The sequence below is a fragment of the Cydia pomonella genome, chromosome 15, assembly GCF_033807575.1.
Source record: "Cydia pomonella isolate Wapato2018A chromosome 15, ilCydPomo1, whole genome shotgun sequence".
In the NCBI taxonomy this organism is placed as follows: domain Eukaryota; kingdom Metazoa; phylum Arthropoda; class Insecta; order Lepidoptera; family Tortricidae; genus Cydia; species Cydia pomonella.
The window spans coordinates 10,985,812-11,006,733 of record NC_084717.1 but is presented as its reverse complement, the minus strand read 5'-3'; the positions used below and the strand labels follow the sequence as shown (position 1 = coordinate 11,006,733).

The 20,922-nt window shown below is 35.9% G+C and overlaps 1 protein-coding gene across 3 annotated transcripts in view; it reads right to left on the bottom strand.

Annotated features, from left to right (window-relative positions):
* The window catches only part of LOC133525771 (galactosylgalactosylxylosylprotein 3-beta-glucuronosyltransferase I-like), a 33,332-nt gene extending 13,131 nt beyond the window's left edge, over positions 1 to 20,201 (bottom strand). The window contains exons 1-4 of one of the 3 annotated variants that reach the window (XM_061862151.1): positions 19,619 to 20,201; positions 14,862 to 15,015; positions 14,257 to 14,277; positions 11,608 to 11,739 (exon numbers count right to left, since the gene is read on the bottom strand). In XM_061862151.1, the coding sequence (XP_061718135.1) occupies positions 11,608 to 11,739; positions 14,257 to 14,277; positions 14,862 to 15,015; positions 19,619 to 19,815 (504 nt within the window). In that variant the 5' untranslated portion in view covers positions 19,816 to 20,201. Of the gene's footprint in view, positions 1 to 11,607; positions 11,740 to 12,625; positions 12,686 to 14,256; positions 14,278 to 14,861; positions 15,016 to 19,618 lie in introns of all 3 variants that reach the window. The other 2 variants (XM_061862150.1, XM_061862153.1) reach the window with 2 other exon arrangements.
* Positions 20,202 to 20,922: the final 721 nt, after the last annotated feature.

The following is a 20,922-nucleotide window of genomic DNA, read 5'->3' as shown; positions in this document are numbered from 1 at the left end:
GTAACGTGGGATTCCTGACCACGTTAGACTAGGGTACTAGAAACCAGCGGTTTACTCTCATCACATTTATGACACGGTTGCGCATACTGTGGGATCCCAAAGGAGCCTAATTCCAAAAATCTGCACGGGCATATTTTAAACACAAGAGACAATTTGGACCTACATTTCATACATACGTTCCTAAAATCGTACGTGCCATAGTGGCAACTGGCACTTTTGTGTATACATTTGTACATGATCTACCCCAATATCAACATTTTACTCGACTGTTACTTAAACAGAAAGTAGGGTTATGGGTTTAATTACTGATGATTCAGTACATCCTGTAGCTTAGGATACTTGCTGGATTTTAAAAAATGACATATCGGTAGATTTCTCTTTCTCTTCACGACCGGTTTACACTTGTTTTATTGAAGAAAAATCAGTAGAGCCGACTTGAGAGGACGCAGAATATTCAATCATATTTTTTCTTCTAGCACCTAAATTATAGAGCAGCTTTCAATAAAAAGGACATCAGTAGATCCGTAATTGGTACACGAGTGCGATGCAACACAAATTTCCTAAAATTAACGGAAGAAAAATGTTTCAGGCTAAATATTGTAATTGCAAAAACAGATTATAGGTCTTAATTGGAGTTCAAACAATACGTAGTGACAGTAATAAAATTTGACACATACGGTCTCTGGGGTCCATGTTAACGTTCCTTAAAATTCGAGTTTTGGGGACCACGAGGATCAGGCGCCATCATGAGAAGTACACGTCTTTTTAGTTTTTTCTATTTTCTCAGGATATACGAGTTTTTTTTTTAAATCTTGTGTATGGCGAAACGAAAGCTTATTAAATTATATGCACCACAATATCCCTAAAACGAAGCTTTTTTTTAGAAATATTTGTGCTAGCTATAACGGTTAAAATTGTGTAATTTTTATGCTTTTGTTTTTATACTGATTATTCAACAAAATAGCTAGTCGTTTGAATCGTACTATTCGTACTGTAGCATACTGGTATCGGTACGATTTAAACGACCAAGTATTTTTGAGTTGTATATACGATTTTAATATGGGTGGTATGATTTAACCAACTCGTCAGCGAAAACGTACCTATGGCATGTGTTTCCGAAAGAATTATGTTATTTTAATCCTGAATTCTCATCTTCATAAGGAATGTAGCCAAAAAACTTTTATATGTATGTACAGCACATGAGCACAGTCGAACACATTTGTAACTACCTCCAAAATATCCACGTTTAAAAAAACTGGTACGATATAACTGACCCTCCCCTATATAAATATTACCAGACACAAAAAGAAATAACACAAAAAATGCCGGAAGAGTGTCGAATATACAAAGTTAAGGATAAGTTAAGTCCTTAGTAAAAAAAAAAACGATCAATAGGCATGATTTATTCTTATAATTTTCTGCGTTGTTGATAACAACTAAAAGTATCATTATCAAGATTTTTATAGTTTTCTGATATTATTGGAAAGTAGTAAAAACATAATTAGTTTTTTAAATAGCTACTACCTACCACTTCTTTGTGTTAGGAATGTAATTACGATAGTTAATATTTGTTTTTGATATTCGATTTACTCTGAAAAAGAAACGCCTTATATATACTTTTTTAATAAATGCTTTTGCAATGTTGTATGTATGTTTGGGTCAAATTTTGCAAGCTAGATTAGACCCACTTCCCATTATTCGATTGACCTGAAACTTCATATATATATATATATATGTATTAAGTTGGGTGACAACGCAATATTATGGTAGGTACTTAGTTAGGTCATAAGTTCTTCAAAATCACCTTGAACAGGTCGCGTATTTTTTGCATGTTTTTTTATACCATTTTTTCGAATATTACATAGAATTAAAACTGAAACAGCAGAATACGTTAAATCATATTGTAAGTAATTCTGCATTAAATAAGCTTTCGATCCATATATATGAATAATAAGGGATCAGTACCTATAGGTTTTTTATCAGTCATGACCTTTTCGACAGAACTTAAATTTTTGACTAAGTACCATCGAACTGATCTGATGAATGATGATGGACCCAGGAGGGGGCCATATTAAAACAACGCTACCTTATTGTGTTCTGCCCTACTTTTCTAATTAATTTGTATTTAGTATTTAAAGCTATTATTGTATTTAGTTCGTAAGGTTTTTTGTGGCAATAAATATATTCACATTCTCATTCTGTCTCGATGAGAATTAGTTGAAAGAAAAGTACAGTCAGTGATAAAAGCTTGGATCTAAAAGGATATATTTGTCAAAAACTTACTTTCATTTAGACTTAGAAATGATTTCAACTCCTGTAGGTATAGTAGAACTAAATCAGTGGTCCATATTTCCATCTTGTTGTCATATTGGTGTTAAATGTAATATGTTTATGTATTTTTTCTAAGTTAGGCCTTCACTGCAGAATCTCTTACACGAAACTGTGTCGAGCAGCTTGACACATATTCGTCGAAGCAAAGTATTGCTCGCTTGACTGAGGCGATAAGTTTTTCCAACTTTTTATCTATCTATTTAAAACCTCAGTACCCTCTTTATCTCTCCTTTGCCTCAATATTACCTAGTTGGTTACTAAGTTCTGTTACTCGATTTGCAACCTCTTCATTTCCGTTAAAACAAATGCTACCGAAAAAATAAAAAATGACATAATTTATTTATTTATTTATTTATTTATGGTGGATTTGTGAGCTATAATTATATGCCACACATAACGCTTATCTCGTCGTATCTATAATGAATTGGGGCCTAAAAGAGAATCGTATTGCAGTAATTGCGTTGCACAAATATGGGCACCCGCCAAACATGATTTTGAAGTTGCTTGAAAACCTAAAAATCAACAAACAATTTGTTTATCGCACAATTAATAGATACAATAGTACTCAGAGCTTCGATGAACGCAAGATGTCTGGAAGACCACGCACCGTTCGGACCCCAGCTCTAATAAAGGCAGTGAAGGCGAGAATAGCAAGAAACCCCGTCCAGAAGCAAAAGTTGTTGGCAATACAGATGTCTGTGAAGAGAAGCTCCCTAAAAAAAGTTATCAATGAAGACCTTGGACTACACGCTTACCGCAGACAAAAAGGTTATTTGCTGAATGGACGATTAAAGAAAATACTATTTACAGATGAAATTTTTTTTACCATTGAAGAATGTTGTAACCGCCAGTATGACAGAGTGTATGCAAAAAACAGTGAAGAGGCGATTGCGGCTGTTCCGAAAGTGCAACGAGGCCATCATATTCATCATCGAATATTAAAGCTTGCGGCTATGGTATTTACGCTTAAACAATCTGGCATTTCACTATATCACGCGCGTAAACTTGAATGGAAGCCTAACCGAAAGTTGAAAGGTTTGCGTGAGCAACAAGAGCGTATCTCCCTTCCACTATTTCGGCTTCAGTCATTTAGAGGCAGTTTTCGCTATGCTGCGTCTAAATGCTGGAACAATTTGCCGCCACCCGTAGATACCAGTAAGTCCCTGGCGGTTTTCAAACTGCGTTGCAAGGCATATTTACTGGACCTCCAAAAGAAAGTAACGTACACTTTTGGTTGAATGACCTGCTCTATAGATATTTAAATTTACTTAAGTTTTTTTTTGGTATTCACTGCGTATTGTTCGGTTTTGCTATCCTGTCCTAAATGTAATAGTGTTAATGTTTCTGCTGTCCTTAGCTAGATGTACAAATACGGCGGTGGCAGAATAACAGCGTCCGTTGCCGGAAGTCCTTAGGGCCGTTGTGCCCCGAGGCCTTTTGGCGCAGACATTAGCTGAGCCACTTTCCCTTTCAATTAGTTTGTAAGCATTATTGTGTAGTTTTATTATGTACCTATTTTTAAACTTTTTGAGTAAACGTCTTTATTATTATTATTGTCTGTCTTTTACAAATTCTCGGGACCATGGGGTCCCGGACATTTGGAAGGCGTGTGTGGGGCCGAAGCCAACACGTAGAGGCCCCTTGTAATAAGACAATTTACTCTATGTAACGTGACACCAACCGACAATTATCCCTGTCCACACTATAGCAGTGCACCCAAGGACAAGCCCCGGTTAGTGTAGGACTATTGTAAAAAAAAGGGTACAAAAATAAACCGAGCTATTGGGTTGAGTTGCAAGTGGACTGGTAACCGGGACTATGAAGAATACTATGGCACCTGCCCTGATGATATGTTTTTAAAACCACGACAAAATGGGCAGGTGGTGACTCGCCAACTCACAATATGGGTCCCCGAAAACGGAGTGTGGAGAGGTGTGCGCCGCTTTCTACCCAGTAAGCAGCCATTGTACCAACTCGCGTCTTATGCAAATTTCACTTCCACCCTGCGAGCATATAGCTCTGACACCCCACTCTGGACGGCCGGTAAAGGCAAGCCAGAGGTGAGAGCCCTGCGGCGCCTGCTCAGTGTTCACTCCAGCCGGCCAATCAAGGCAAGCCGGAGAGAGGAGCCTGACCGACTCTGGGGGTATGGAACCCAAGGGACGTCACTTCCCATTCCGCTCGCCACAAGCTGCCCTGGGGGCTTATTATTATTATTATTAGCATCCATCTTATGTGATGATTTGGCTGGGTGTGTCATACTCAGGGCTAACACAGGTTCATTTCTGTGAAAAAGGTGTGAAAACTGGGGCCAAATTTTCCAGGAAACCGTTCTCGAACCAATAGCGAAGCCCTTAAGCCACATCCTATTTCAAAACTAGCCATGGGTCTTTCAGCACATAAGGCAAAAACAACTCAAGCCTGGTTTCGAAGGAACAAAATTGACTTTATTGCCCACGAAGCCTGGCCGTCCTCCAGCCCGGACCTTAACCTCCTAGATTATGCTATATGGCAGGTTATTGAGGAAAAAGCCTGTGCTAAACCCCACACAAATCTTGACTCCCTCAAGCGAGCCTCTGTCAAAGCCAGATGAGGCCATTTTGAATGATATTGTCATATGTAATTCCTGATTTTGTGTACTTCATTTTAATATATAGTTTATTCAACTTTCGTTCGTATATTTTATGTAGATAAAGATTATTGCAGTAACACAATTTAGTAATCAATTAGGTATGACCGTCAAATACGTATAATATCTTTGCGAAGAATATTAAAACTATTCGTTTCTATAAATTTAGTAAGAGAATTGTAACCTGTGACGTATTAATCAGTGCGTCACAACAAACCTCCTCCACATATGATGCTAGTTAAGTATAATATCCTTGATAGCGCGAAAATGTGTCTTACCTCATTTTTCTACTGTTTTTTCGTAAATTTGTTACTAAATGCTGTAGGTAAAACCTTTTCGTTATTTTATTAAGTATACACGGTGCCCATGAGGAAAGGGAAAATTTTTAACAACCTATTCCTGACCATATTAGAAGTTAATTTTAATTTAATATAATATATTGTTATTTAAATTTTAGGATGTTATTTAATTTGATTTAATTTTAATTTGATTTAATTTTAATTTAATTTAATTCTTTATGTAATGTAATTATGTGTAAATGTATAATGTATATGAAAATAATTTTCTGGATTAAATTTCATTCATTCATTCATTACCTATATCTGATTACGTACTTAATTAATACCTGAATCTCACGAACAGGACAAGTGTGTAAAGAAACGGATAAACTAGAAGTTCTGGAAAATATCGATAAAATCGAAACATTGGAACGTAACGAGTTACTGAAAACTAATATTTAGAGGAAATCTGTGGAATGACTGATCAGTAGTAAATTGTTATGTTATAAATATATAAAAGTATCTTGGCGGAACATGTCTTTATATATCTTTGTACTTTACATAGAGGTAGAAATTACATGAGCTGACTTTGAGTGCACGTCAATGTATATTAACTTATTTCCTTAGTTACCTTACGTGTGCACAGAAAATCGAAAATATTTTCTAGCATTAAAACTATAATACCTACTACACGAAGTGTGACCAGCCCAAGGTATTTCGAATTTCCCGCCAAAATATTGTGTAATATTTCAGTAGCCAGACTCTATTTAATATTCAGCGAGTTATTTGTTGCGGTTATTAACAAAGAAGGATCTAGACCTGGCTTGGAATAATCTATGCCCAAAAAAGTTCTCATGACTTGTAAAAATAAAAGAGATAGCAACAATAAACGTTGCCAGCTCGCCCTAAAGCACTTTTACACTAGAGAATCAAACGTTATGTATTTATTATGTATGAAAAATTTTACAAAATTAAAAAGCATAATTCGAACTAGGTTTATATAACATTTATTACTTACTCCTTATGTATGACCCCAGGAATGCGTGGTTTAATTTTTTCCCTTTCCTCATGGGCACCGTGTATATCATCTCAAGCAATTCAATTTTTTTAAATACCACGTCGGTGGCAAACAAGCATACGGCCCGCCTGATGGTAAGCAGTCACTGTAACCTATAGACGCCTGCAACTCCAGAGGTATTACATGCGCGTTGCCGACCCTTTTAAAAGCTGTACACTCCTTTTTTGAAGAACCCCATACTGTATACCCTCGGGAAAACCTCGGCAGGGAGCTCATTCCACAGCCGGAGCGTCCGCGGAAGCAAATTCCTCTTTTTTAGAAGGAAGAAAATGTATGTATGAATAAAAAAAAAATAGATGTCTATTATTGAATCCGTTAATCATTGGCAATTATACAGTTATACTCGATTTGCAGGTCCTTAACTCGTTTCTTGTTATTTTTATGTGCGTGTAATTTATAATAGGTACAGTGATTTTTAGGTTTCCGTAATACCTCAAAGGGAAAAAACCGGATCGAGTCGGACTCGTCCACCAACGGTTCCGTACTTTTTAGGTCTTGTTTTACCCTTTGGGTACGGAACCCTAAAAACGGAACCCTTATAGGATCTTTCCGTCTTTTTTATATAAATTACTCTGAAATTATATTGGGCCATGCGGTCTTCGTCGTTTGAAGCTTGTTGTGAGATCATTTTTTCGATATATATTTATATACCTACTTACCTAATTTTGAAGTTAATAGGCAAAAATTAAACAGTACCTTACCCGACTTATCTCCGAAAGTACTTTCTTGGCACATAATTTTTGAAATTACTAAATTTGTTAATCACGCACACATTGTAGGTAATATTTCCTTTAATATATCTTAAGAGAAAGACAAATAAATAAGATAATTTTGACTGGGCGCAATAAAAAAATGGAAATTTTATTACGATAACATCGAAATATACGTTGCTAATCAGCAAGTTAATTAAAAAGTCTTTGCCATTAGGTAGATGTTCTAATTAAGTGTTCCCTAGTTAGTGCGGCTGCTAGCCTTAAATAATTTTAATGGTATTATCACACCCGGAAAGTATGTTGCTAGGGCTTAATCGTTTTCAAATTATAACGCGCGATATTCCAGAAATACAACATAGCACGGGTGACTTGGGAAATCAAATCAAATAAGCGAGAATGGCACGGGCACGAGCCTGGCTATAATTTTGTACCAAATGTCGATCCTTCCTTTGACAAATAAACCAATTATTGGTGGGCCGATGTCTCCGACGTCGCCCTTACTGCACGTGGTGCGTTGTGTGGAAGAACAACATTTCTCGCCATTTGACGAAGTATAATTTATAAAGAATATTGGCACTTGGCACACTACAACCTTTTTTGTAAAAAAGAATGAGAACTAATCTGATTCAACTATCCGCATCGATTTTTCCTCTCTGGATTTTGGCAATAGATATTTTTTTGTATGTGCTCAATATTATCCGTACCTGTGTCTATACGTTTTGTTTTTTTGATATTCTTGTTTTTATAAGATCTCCATTACTTCAAAAAACGCTAAAAATGACGAAATAAATACACCGTAAACAGACGCCGAGCATACGCAATAGGCAACACTAAACGCAAAAATCAAAACGGACAGACACAGGTAATTCTTTCTTGTTCCGTTCCCAAAATTTCGTTACGATTGGTTAAATTTGGAGGAAGAAAATGTCGATAGCGAAACCTCGTTTTTTACGCCGGATTTTTCGCCTAAACCGCAGTTGTCCTTATCGCACTAATTGTAGGAGCCGCCGCCGCCGACGGAGATATTTAAGTACCTAAAATTCTCAAATCTGGTAAGAGGCTCAACTGGCCCCTATTTCACCAAACTGACAAGTGGCGACGACATATGTCGGCTGACAATTCGACATATGTTAAGCGACAGGTGACAAGTTCATAGAAAAGTTGTGACATATTTCGCGGACAATTGTTTGGTGAAACAGAGGTAATTTACATACTTTGTACCATTTTTTTTTTGTAGTGTGCAATAAAGCATTTTATTCTCTTTATTCATTTAATATCTTAGGTTAGGATTTTTTATAATATGAATATAAAAGTTATTATTAAGGGACCATGGGGTCCCGGACATTTGGAAGGCGTGTGTGGGGCCGAAGCCAACACGTAGAGACCCCTTGTAATAAGACAATTTACTCTAAATGTAACGATTATTATTATTAATTTTTTCCATAGAAATAGGATAGTATAGAACGACTGTCAGACTTCGAAAGTGTGACCAAAAATTAAATGCAAGTGTGTGCGTAAATTGTCTATGTGCGAACATAAATAGTGGTGTCATGTTACAACATATTAATAATCTATCGATGTTTAACTGCTTGATCGACTACTTATTCAAATGTTTGAAAAAGTTGAAGTTGTTTGAAAATGTGTTCCCAAAGAGTTGACTTACCAAAGAAAATTTGAATTTCGCGCCTTTTCCTACTGACAAGTTGGGTTGGGTGTGTATACGCTGTGTACAAGTATACGCTGTCTTGTGTTTCCTTGTGTTGGCGACAAAGCCGTGAAAAAGTGGTTAAAATGTAAGTACTGTGTTGGAAAGTGAAGTTTAAATTTATCGCTAAACATGTGCACCTTCAAAAAAGGTATTATAACAATCGTTATTATTTTAATTCGGTTATAAAGGTAATATCTTAATGATGTCTTGTGAACAACTAATTCCATACCTACTAATAAACCGAAAAGTATCGATAGTCATATGAACATTTTGTCAAACCCTAGCGTAAAGTAACAGTTTAGGTTTTTACACAAAATATTCTAAATTATTGACTAATATGATGAAATATCAACACACAATTGAAGAAAAACTTATAATGAACTGTATAAATTGGTTTTTTACACTTTTTATGCTGTTAATTTGATAAAATATCGTTACGAAAATTTCGCTAGGAATATCATAATTACCTGTGAAATGAGTATTTCCCTGGGCACACAACATGACACCATCTTCACTAAATTACTTAATATATATTTTTCTTTTTGATTCTCTTACATTTTTCACGTCAAAAAATACGGCAATATGATCTTGGCCGCCCCCGCCGACTTCGAACTCAAAAAATGGTTACGTTTTCTCATATGCAGTCTGCCTCTTTCGCACTCATGGCTTGTTCATATACGTGATGGCTTCCCTTTCGCACACTTCATCGGTCTGTCAAGCGAAGCGTTTGACATGTCACTGAATTTTTCTAAGTTGACATATTTGTAGAAATGTCGGTAATTCTTGACATGAGATAAGAGCACTGTCGGGCTTGCGTGACAATTATTGTGTTTAGCGATGGGCGGTCGCTTCATATTGGTTACAGAGCTATACTATGCATGTACATCAGCAATGACTCGCTCATATACCGGAGATAACTATTACTTATTCTTAACCATGGAGGAGAATATATACCTAGTTCATTATGGATTAATTAAATAATATTTCTGTTAAAATAATATTTGACTAAGAATATTTCCAACTGTAAATATAGACGATAAACTTAAGTAACTATATTTACACCTATGTTAATGTACACTTTAATTATTTAAATTAAGCTAGATTTGAAGACATGAATACAATAAAACATTTTATTTATTATCTATTTTATCATACCGTAAAGTTTTTTGACAGGAATTTGTGCGGGGATCAACCTCTTTATTGCTTAGGGTAAGGGACTCGGAAGCCAATTCGATCTTGTACGTTTTGCTATCAAAAAGATGTAATATTAGCGCATAGTACAGCAATAAGAGCGGGATGCATTAATACTACACGTGTCTCGCTCTAATAATAATAATTATGCGCTTGTTGTATATAATTAGAGCGAGACAGATGCATCGCTCTCCTAGTTGAGCGGTTTCTGCCTCTCAACTTCTGAGCTACGGGCTAAATTCATCGTGTGACAATTGTAGATTTTGGTGAAACAGAAAGAATATGTCAATGTCAATTTTTCTTGACATATGTCGCACTTGTCAGGTTGGTGAAACAGGGGCCTGGTATTTCCTCTTAATATGTCTACAATACGGTCGTGTGCACATGTTTTTTACGCTTTGTCCGTGCAAATTTTTTAGAGCTCGCCTGTTCCTGTATAAGCCAGATGAATGCCAATGCTAATGATTAAATATCATAAACTCACCAAGAGCTTTAAGCATTACAATGAGAGGTATATAAGATTGTTTTCCTTAACAGGTTTTGGTGTTATCGTCTACGAACACATATTTACGAAAATAACCATGCAGAATGACTAATAAAAAAACATTGATAAAATAGGGATAAAACTCGACTTATACATACATTTGTTTCAATATATGTAGTAATATATAGGAAGTAAGCGTGACTAAATTGATATGGAGCGAAGTGTGTACAATAAAAACTCAACTGAATCGGAAAGATGATGTACAGTCAGCTGCAAAAATATGTATCAAGAGAATCGTCTCATAAATATGGCACTACGCTCTTATTACACAGGAATAAGATGCTATGGGACATATTTTTGAGTAAGATGTGTACATACATATTTTTACACTTGACTGTAACAGTATCTCTCGAGGTGAAGTTTAGCCAAGTATCTCACAATAGTGAGTTAACATGCCGCTTATTATTACATAAAAATAAAACAATCATAGACATTGATTAGGAAATTCCAAAGCTGTCCATGCTATCGAAACTCGAGATATTCGCTACGACCTGATAGGTCTCGACACACACCCTTATCCAGGTATCCAGGGTATTAATCATATCCAGCAGGCATGTGTTGATATAAGATATGTAAAAATTACCTAAGCCGTGAGAACGTGGTACTTTGATTTAAAATTTATTCCGTTCTGACATAAATCAAATGGTGTTACCATTTTTCGTAGACTTAAGGCATTTGGTTTGCATCGAGTCATCGACTCATATGAAACACAAAAACGTCGCAACAGCTTCAGCCAACGCACCGCTGGCAACGCCCGTGTGTATCTACTCTAGGGTTAGTTTGCACCGTCGTGGTATAAAAAAACACGGAAGAAATATATATTCTACAATCTTATACAACTATTTCAAAGTTAGTTGATGCTTGATAAATGGTTTTAATCCATTTCATTTTCTACCTTAGCACAACAAGAAACAGTGTACATATTGACCATCATTATTACATTCATGTCTAAAAACTAGCTCAAGCACAAACTGAACATAGTAATGGTCTCGTATTAAAGCGCTCGATTGTTTTACCTACGCGATAAACGCAGCGGTATGCGCATTGTGATTTTTTCTACATCCCCTTGATCGCATGCGTTCAACGGTGCGTTTATCGCATAAAACTACCGCGCGTTTTAGCAATGGTCTCGTACCTCGTCAAAGACCTTCAGGGAGTACGTGTTGTCGTCATCCATGAAGAACACGACGCCCGGAGTACCTTCTGGGGAACTCAGGTGCGCTCGTAGCCAGTCCAAAGCTTTATTTCGCTGCTCCACTCCACTTGCCTGCAATACAAGAGGAATATTATAGACAGATATTACATACCGATGGTTATAACAGAAGAGTAGTTAGTTCGGTTACTACTACAGATATGGAAGAAGCGGAAAAATTGGAAAAGTTCTCGGAGATTTCAGGAAAATATCACATGAAATAAAGGAAAGTTTCATTTTGGAAATCTTAGTCCCACACAAAACACAATCGTATAAACCCTCTAATTTTGTATTAAGAATCCAGTAGAAAATTAAAATTGACGGATAAATATTTATTACGTAACATTACGTAAGCGGGAAAATTTGTTTCCGCCATCTGAACTACAAGTTTGTGTATAAATTCTTAGTTACACACAAATTAACATATTTATTTAAGATAAGAGTTAGGCAAATATCGTTAGCAAATAAAAGACACTTAAAATGAAACAGCAGGTACAATAAATTTGTCCCTGATGCTGAAAGCAACACACACACTCGGACACTTTCTAGCATCTTGCTGCTGAGAGAGAGAGACAGGGATAAAACATCAATCCCTGCCCCTTTCAGCTGAAAGTGTACTTTGAAGAGGTAGATGTATTAGCAGGCCCTTAACTACACCTTAGAACTAATAGGACTGTTTACGAGTAAGACTACTAGTTAAAGCTTTGAGTATAAAGGTTGCTGCATGCATCACATGATTCTAACGACCAAAATGACGTAGGAAAATTTTTGGTAGATAATTTAAAAAAAAAACTCGGCTCCAGATGGTACAAATGGTGGAATGGTTACGTATGTAGCAACCTGAACTTTTCATGGTAAATCTTATTTTAATGGTTAAAGAACACCTTATGTTACCAAAACTGTTTGAAGGAAATAAATGCAACACAAAGAAACCAAACTAAAATTTTAAACTCCTACATACGCAATAAAAACTTGTGTTGAACTTTTTATTCTTCAATAAACAAACATTGACATCAATAACCTGAAAATATAATCTTAATTTAAAATGCAGCATATAGTTTACAAAACAGTTTATTCAAAACAACACTCTTATAAGGAAGTACTTATAATAAGAAAATAGTGAAATACTTTGTCACTAAGATTATGACACATATTGTATAGAATACCTAGACATTGTACATAATGCCTAATACGTCAAGGCAAATAATGAAATATAAAGCATTCCCTACTTTGACTAGACATTCTATACGAGTATAATGCAAAATACACACTCGCGGCATTTTATAGAACGACTAGTTATTCTATAGAATACTTAACTACTCGACCAAGACCCAGAAGTCTGACTAAAATGTAATTAATTACCCAACAAACCTACGCAGGTAGAAAATTCGGTAAGGCATTGACATATATCTAAGGACGAACTTTACGGGCACCTAAAACAGCGCTAGTTCCGCGGTGTCACTCACGAATTCGAGCCAATCGTGCAGTCTAACGTAACTAGTTGCGACCAATCGCGCACGTGTTGCGAACTCATCAATCAATCGTGTTGTAGCGTTAGACTGAACGATTGGCCCGAATTCGTGTGCGTGACACCGCTGTACTGGCCCCATTCTTATTGCCTGTAAGGCCCGTCGATATATGAAAAAACGGTAAGGTCAGTGTGGAAGAAGACCGGCATACAAAATTTTCGGTTGGGTTGGCCGTCATAAGACAAGATCTCTCGTATTTGTATACGTACTTTGCTCAGACACAGTCAGAAAGGAAGAGCTTCGCTCCATCTGCTCTACCGGCTTTCTGCAAGTTGAGTATGTGTACAAGCGCAAGAGTTAGAAGCAACGAAATAGCTTGTAGACGTTATTACCTGATAGGCGGTCTTCGCCACGTTGACCTTAGTAGGTATAGTGTTTTTAATAAGGGAGGGCTTTATTTTATACTTTGCCTGATTTCCATTTGGTCATTTTACACAACAACCAGGCATTCCTTAACCTCGTAAGGCCCGATTTACACATTGACTAGTGTGAACTCGCACTTAGCACTAATCATAATCAATGAGGAAATCGGGCTTCAGTCTGCTGGTCCAAGTCTAAATTAAATTCGAGTTTTGAACACTTATAGAAATAAAAGAGTTTCAAATTCAAAAGCGCAAAAACTGGCCTGGGTCTTGCACGGAGGATTTGACAAGTGGGGACGGCTTGTCTGTAATTTTCTGTACAAAACAGTCTGCCGATTTTTGCGGGGGAGGGGCACGTCAAATGTATGGCTATTTGTACGTAACGTACAAATAGTCATGTCAGATAAACGTCAGTTCATATAATACAATGGTCATAGGCGAGGTTTTCGACAGAGGGGAAAGCTCTTAAAGGCGACGCCGATTGTAAAATCCTAGGGGTCTTACGAGTATTAGTTGTTCGCAAAGAGTTAATAATGATAATCAACAATAGATAAAATGCTTTTTTACGCATTGCCTATTGCGAATCCGCACGGCGATATGGCGTGTAAGCGAGACAGGGCTATGCACGTAACTATATAGCGATGTCCTAGTTGCACATTGGGAACTAGCTATTCTATACAATGACTGCAATATGCACTTACCGTACTGCCATTACCATGGTTCTAAAATATAAAAGGGAAATTTTATTCATTATGTTTTTTTTTGTTTAAGTACCTATTTGATGGTCATGATGGGGTGCGGTCACTATTATGGTAGTTTTATCATCTCTCTATCTATATCAACGTTAAATTACCCAATAAGTACCCAAATCATAAAAAAACTATCAGCAATGGTTATCACAGTTCACGGGTCCAGTTAAATAATAGACCAGTGGTGAATGTTCTGAAATGATCTACACTATCATGAATACAACACATACCCATCAAGTTTATCTATGTAAATATGTTGTAATAAAATGTAAAATATGTTGTAATAAAATAGACTAGCTTCGTTCATATATTATTCGTACTAGTGTCCAATCGAAACCTGCCAAATCTGAAAATTCGGTCGGACACTATATATTACGTGTAATAAACGATCGGCAACAAGGTTTCCGAACACTGCGTTACTATTAACCAAATTGCAATGATACCCTACCTAGGTCTGGGTGATAGACCATTGGAAACTTGGTTGCCAGCCATGTAGAAGGCGCTTAAATCTTCCTTGGAATCACAATTAGAAAAAAATATATATACTTGCTACTTACCGAAGATCCTTTGGGTTTTTCAGTCTTCGCATTGAGATGTGTATATTTTAAGTTTGATTCCTTGAGCAAGTTTTCCACTAGCTTACTCTTTGTATTTGAGTCCTCTATGACGATCCAATGAAAATGCTTCACTAGCATCAGAGTTTGAGATAACCTGTTAAAAAAAAAAAATTCAGAACTTAAGAAGCTACTCTATTAGAATATTGGGTTAAACCTTGTTTTTATTTCTCTCTGATCTCCCCAATTTGTCCAAATCAAATCCAGAAAAAAAGGTAATTTACCAACCAAACTATCAATTTAGAAATACTCAAACTGTCAATCCTGGACCTTAAATCAGTCAACAAAAATAAAATACATACCACCCAAAGAGCAATGGAAAGAAGCTGTTTAGGCATATAACTAAAAGATAGAATAAGATGCTCTGATATGAGAAAAAGGACACAAGTAACTGATGCCTTACGTTTTGCTCAGAGCAGCGGCAGTTGGCGACTAAAAATTACGGGTGTTCACAAAGTCAAAAGTCAAAGTCAATATATTCTTTATTCAAATAGGCTTATATTCTTTATTATACAAATATTATCTTAATCTAAATATCAGAGCAATTTATTGATGCAGTTATTATTGTTCTAAAAAAAACATTGAATTATTATAGATATGGTAACTTAATACTAAAAATTTCACAAAAGGATCGTCATACACCAAAATTGTATAAAAATACTAGTCTAGAAACTTTCTAGAATAAAATCTAAATGTCAAAAAATACGGTATATATACATTGAATTATCAATTTCATCATTATTAACATAACAATAAATAATTCATTATTTACAATCACACTTAATCCCACGGCGTTTCATCATTCATGTAGTCTTGTGTGCTAAAATAGGCTTTAGAGATAAGATTACGTTTTACATAATTTTTAAATTTACTAACAGACAATTCAGTTATAATATTAGGAAGTTTATTGTAAAATCTTACACAATTACCCATGAATGATTTTTTAATTTTATGGAGCCTAGTGAAGGGCACTGCGAGTTTAGGCTTATTTCTAGTATTAATATTGTTTGTTTATTTAAACTTTATTGCACAAATTTACAAAAAGAGTACAAATGGCGGACTTAACGCCTTGAGGCATTCTCTACCAGCTAATATTATGTATTTCATAGTTTTTCTTAAAACTGGCCATGTTTTTATGTACATACTGAATATTCTCATAAATATATTGACAGTGCACTGTCATTATGTTAATGTCCTTAAACTTATCTCTAAGTGTGTCTCTATGGTACATTTTATATATTGCACGAATAGCCCTCTTCTGCAGAACAAAAATGGTATTTATCTCTGAAGCACTGCCCCATAGTAAAATACCATATGACATAATGAGATGAAAGTAACTAAAGTAAACTAATCGAGCTGTTTTCACGTCTGTTAACTGACGGATCTTGCTCACTGCAAAAGCTGCAGAACTCAGTCTATTCGAGAGATTAGCAATATGGGGACCCCATTGTAGTTTCTAATCTAAAGTTATACCAAGAAAAACTGTACTATCTACTAGTTCCAATTCTTCATCCTTGACAATGACACTTGTTTGTTCATTCCTTATGTGACTTGTAACAAACTTAACTACTCTAAAACTACTCACTTACAATAAAGGAAAACTAAAACTACAAAATCTATTAACCGTCGCAAAATACCTATATAGATATAGGTTTTCGTCCGCGCGGTCATTGAACTCTCTTTAGATTTTGGGTAAGTACCTATGTGCAATGGAATATAATGCTTTACGAATATCGTGAATGAATATATGAATGTTTTTATTTTATTTTATGGAAATAAGTGCTAAATTGTTAAAACACCACTTTCGGTCTAAACATTTTTACGAAAGTTGAAGGTCGTCCTTTTGTATCTAACTCGAGTAAATTTTGCAACGTTTTTTCACATTCTTATATGAATGTCACGTTATATTCATTTATTTTTAAGCACTTTACCACAAACAAATTATGTGCACTCACTTTTTGAATTCTTGTCTAATTATTTAGAATGAAAACAGTCAAAATTGCATTCCCGCTCGTATTTGCCATAGAAATAGGATAGTATAGAACGACTGTCAAACTTCGAAAGTGTGACCAAAAATGAAATGCAAGTATGTGTGTAAATTGTCTGGGTTCTTGACTACAACCCGGCACACAACATGACACCATCGTCACTAAATTACTTAATATATATTTTTCTTTTTGATTCTCATATATTTTTCACGTTAAAAAATACGGCAATATGATCTTGGCCGCCTCGGCCGCCTTCGAACTCAAAATTGGTTACGTTTTCTTTCGCACTTATGGCTTGTTCATATACGTCATGGCTTCCCTTTCGCACACTTCATCTGTCTGTCAAGCGAAGCGACTGACATGTCTCTGGTATTTGCAAACAAATGACAACAATGATAACATGGCGCGCGCAGTGCGCGCGCATTCGTCGAGCGAGCTAGGCGCTAGGCGCGCCGCTCCATTTTTACGTTTTTCTTCATAGAACATCTTCTGTTTCACGTGCGGAACTGTGGCGAAACTTCTCTTTCGCTCTTATGGAATTTCCTATTGATTCAATATACTAAATCTTTTTTCATAGGAGCGCAATCCAAAGCGCTCCGCTTCGCGTGTTACGTATGAAATTATAGCAGTAGGCGAGTAGTCATATGCTAATGAATAATAATTACTTATTTAACTATTATTGACTTGTTTACGATAGAAACATTAATTATGAATAAGTACCTACACTATAATTTCATTATGATTATTTATGGGAGTGCACTGCACAAGCGCTCCTTAAGGCGAGTCACTACCGGCTCAGAGCATGAAATGGAGATGGGTGGCTCATGGGGCAAGGCTCAACAAGGGGAGGTGGACAGGAAAGGTTACCAAATGGAAGGGGCCCCTGGGCTCTAGAAAGAGAGGACATCTACTAGTCAGGTGGCTGGACGAAATTTTTTTTACTGCAGGCAAACAATGGCAAAGCGTAGCAATAGATAAAGTCAGATGGAAATAGCTGGAGGAGGCTTTTACCCATAAGGGTTCTACAGTAGAGCATAAAATAAAATTAAATATACATGTATCAAATCTATAAAATTCTCTGTAGAAAAACAAAGCTCTCATAAATGCACCACAACAGAGTCTTGGCTGTGAGATAGACTACCCATCTTTTTCTAGCTGACATGGACTCACTCATGCCAAGTCTACTGTGAATAAAAAAATAATAATTTGCAAAACAGTTCAAATAATGTAAATAATCAATAACTGGCCACCAATTCCATAATTTAATGATCCAATTAGAAATATTATAGCCAATAGTGGCCTGACAATAAGCCATACAATTTTATAGTGATTTTCGTGCAGCATTGTTGCATTAAAGGCATTTGTATACCTGATTTTAGCTAAAATGTTTAGTTAGCCTTAACCACTCACATGCTTTTAGTAGCTGTAGTTACCGGCTGTCACCCTTATTTTATTATAATAATAGAAGTCACTGAGAAATATCAATCACGTGAGTGGTTAACAACAGTAATAAAAACTTTAACCCTTGAAGTAATAGGCCGTCGACTCCCAACTGATTGTCATTTAAATTTGAAATTTGATTAATTGAAATGAAATCAAAAATCCAACAACTCAAAAATGGCATATGCCACTTGAAGACTTAACTTTCTCTCTTAAAAATTGTTGTAGCTAATTTCTTTACTAAAAAGGTCTCATTATTTAACTAACTTTTCATTTAGGCACTGCTATCAAGAATAAATTGCAAATCTATTATGTATGTTCTTATGAAATACTTTGATGATGTGGATTCTCAACTCAATCTGAATATCCTTGAGATGAGATTTTAATGGTTATAATCAATGTTTGAGATGCAACTGTCACGAATTAGAAAAGTTTTTGCAACTAAAAGTATTTTATCAATCACATAAACTCATTTGCACAAGTTTAAAAAAATGGTTGTGATCATACCTAATTTGAATTTATGTTTTGTCCTATGGTATGTCTTTACTACACAGATAATCCCAGCCCCGAAAACTCAGCAAAGCTAGTACTATGGGCACTAGGCGACAATATACATAAAAAAAAAAATTATAGGACATTATTACACAAATTGACTAAGTCCCACAGTAAGCTCAATAAGGCTTGTGTTGAGGGTACTTAGACAACGATATATATAATATATAAATATGTATAAATGCTTAAATACATAGAAAACACCCATGACTTAGGAACAAATATCCATGCTCATCACACGAACAAATGCCCTTACTAGGATTTGAACCCGGGACCATCAGCTTCGTAGGCAGGGTCACTACCCACTAGGCCAAACCGGTCGTCAAATACATATATAGTTAAATAAATCCTTATATACCTACATATAAAACACCCATGACTCAGGAACAAATATCTGTGTTCATCACACCTGCTAATTTAGCTGGGACCATCAGCTAATTTAATAAATATGTACCTATACATTTTTAAGGATGTTCAAAGAACTTCCGAAATATTATTTACATGTTTACATTTGGTTTTATTGAATAAACAACAAACTTCGGTCATAAAACGGTACTTAACTATCTGCATTCAGGAAGTAGAAATTTTCTAAAACTGATGACAGTACAAAGCCAATTAATTTAATTTATAAATAGTGAGCCTCATTGCCAAACACGTTAGGCAACGGTAATCAAGGGCAAATGCAACACGCGAGATGAACTTGTAAAGATGACCACATACCTTGTCAGGTCAGCCTTCTGCGCCAATCTTGCGTACGTTGGCGTAATCCCGTATATCGTTGGCAAGTAGGCCGGTGTTTCCGGGTTCAACTGACACTGAAACGCGGGCTTCGAATTAAACAAAAATAATACTACGAAAATCAACATCCCAAGCGCTAAGTATTGCTTCTTGATAATCTTGAGATTGAACAAATGCATTTTATTGTCACGAAATGCGAGCGATGTGTTCCACGTTCGGTAGCTCTTTGTCCAAAGTGGATTATGCGATATAATTGTTATAAATTCGACATATTAAATGTAAACGTAGCCGATGAGCAAATCAACTCGACTGCAGACGCGCCGCGGTGCAAAATAGTTCACTGTCAAAATCGAAACGTCATTAACGTCTCGCGTCACGTCAACACAGAATGACAGATGTTATATTGCCATATTAAAAAAATACAATTTCCCACAAAAATACAAAAAAAAAACCAAAATACGAAAATAAACGTGGTATTTTCGATCTATTCTGATAAAAACTGAGAAATTTTATGTAAAATCACAAACAAGAAGGAAATAAACTCCTAGCAGTGGGGCGCCATTGATCCTTTGGCATTCTCGACTCCATTCGGCTCAGCATTACTAGAGTCATACCAAGATAAGTTGGCAGCGATTTTGACAGCGTAGAAAGTGCAGGTGTTATTTTAAACGTTAAACTTTGAATTTTTGCCGAGAGAACAAAACGTCTAAATAAAATCGGTCACGGTTGACCAAATCGATTCGATTAATCGATTTATTAACGGCACCTCGGTTGACAACTTTTGTCTCATTTTAACTATACATCCATCTCATTCTCTAGTATTGATAAATTGAAAATTGCAGTAGTACGGAGTAGTCTGCGAAGCCCTTAAGGCAAATGTGCTTGTATTTTCCCCGAAAACACGATGATGTTTCACTGGCAACATTGAACATAATGGCAATGGCGTTTAAATTAAATTCCATGTCCCGTCAGAGTCGTAGAGGTAAATTTTTAGAATAAAATTATATTTAAACGTTTTAATTTACAAAATTTCCTTTCCGATATATTTGATTCCTAAGAAGTCGAACCTTACCTATGTGAGACGCTTTTATCGTAAATATCTAGGAAAATACGAACTTTGTTGTAAACACTTTGGTGCTTTGCGCCCGTGGCAATGATGTGCAAAAAAATAGAGCGAATAACGTAATAAGTACTATATATATTGCATAATTTGCCAGGCAGCGTTGTCAAAGCAGAAGGCCTACCGCGAACCACATTCGACGTGTTGCCTCCCTGTCACGCTTACG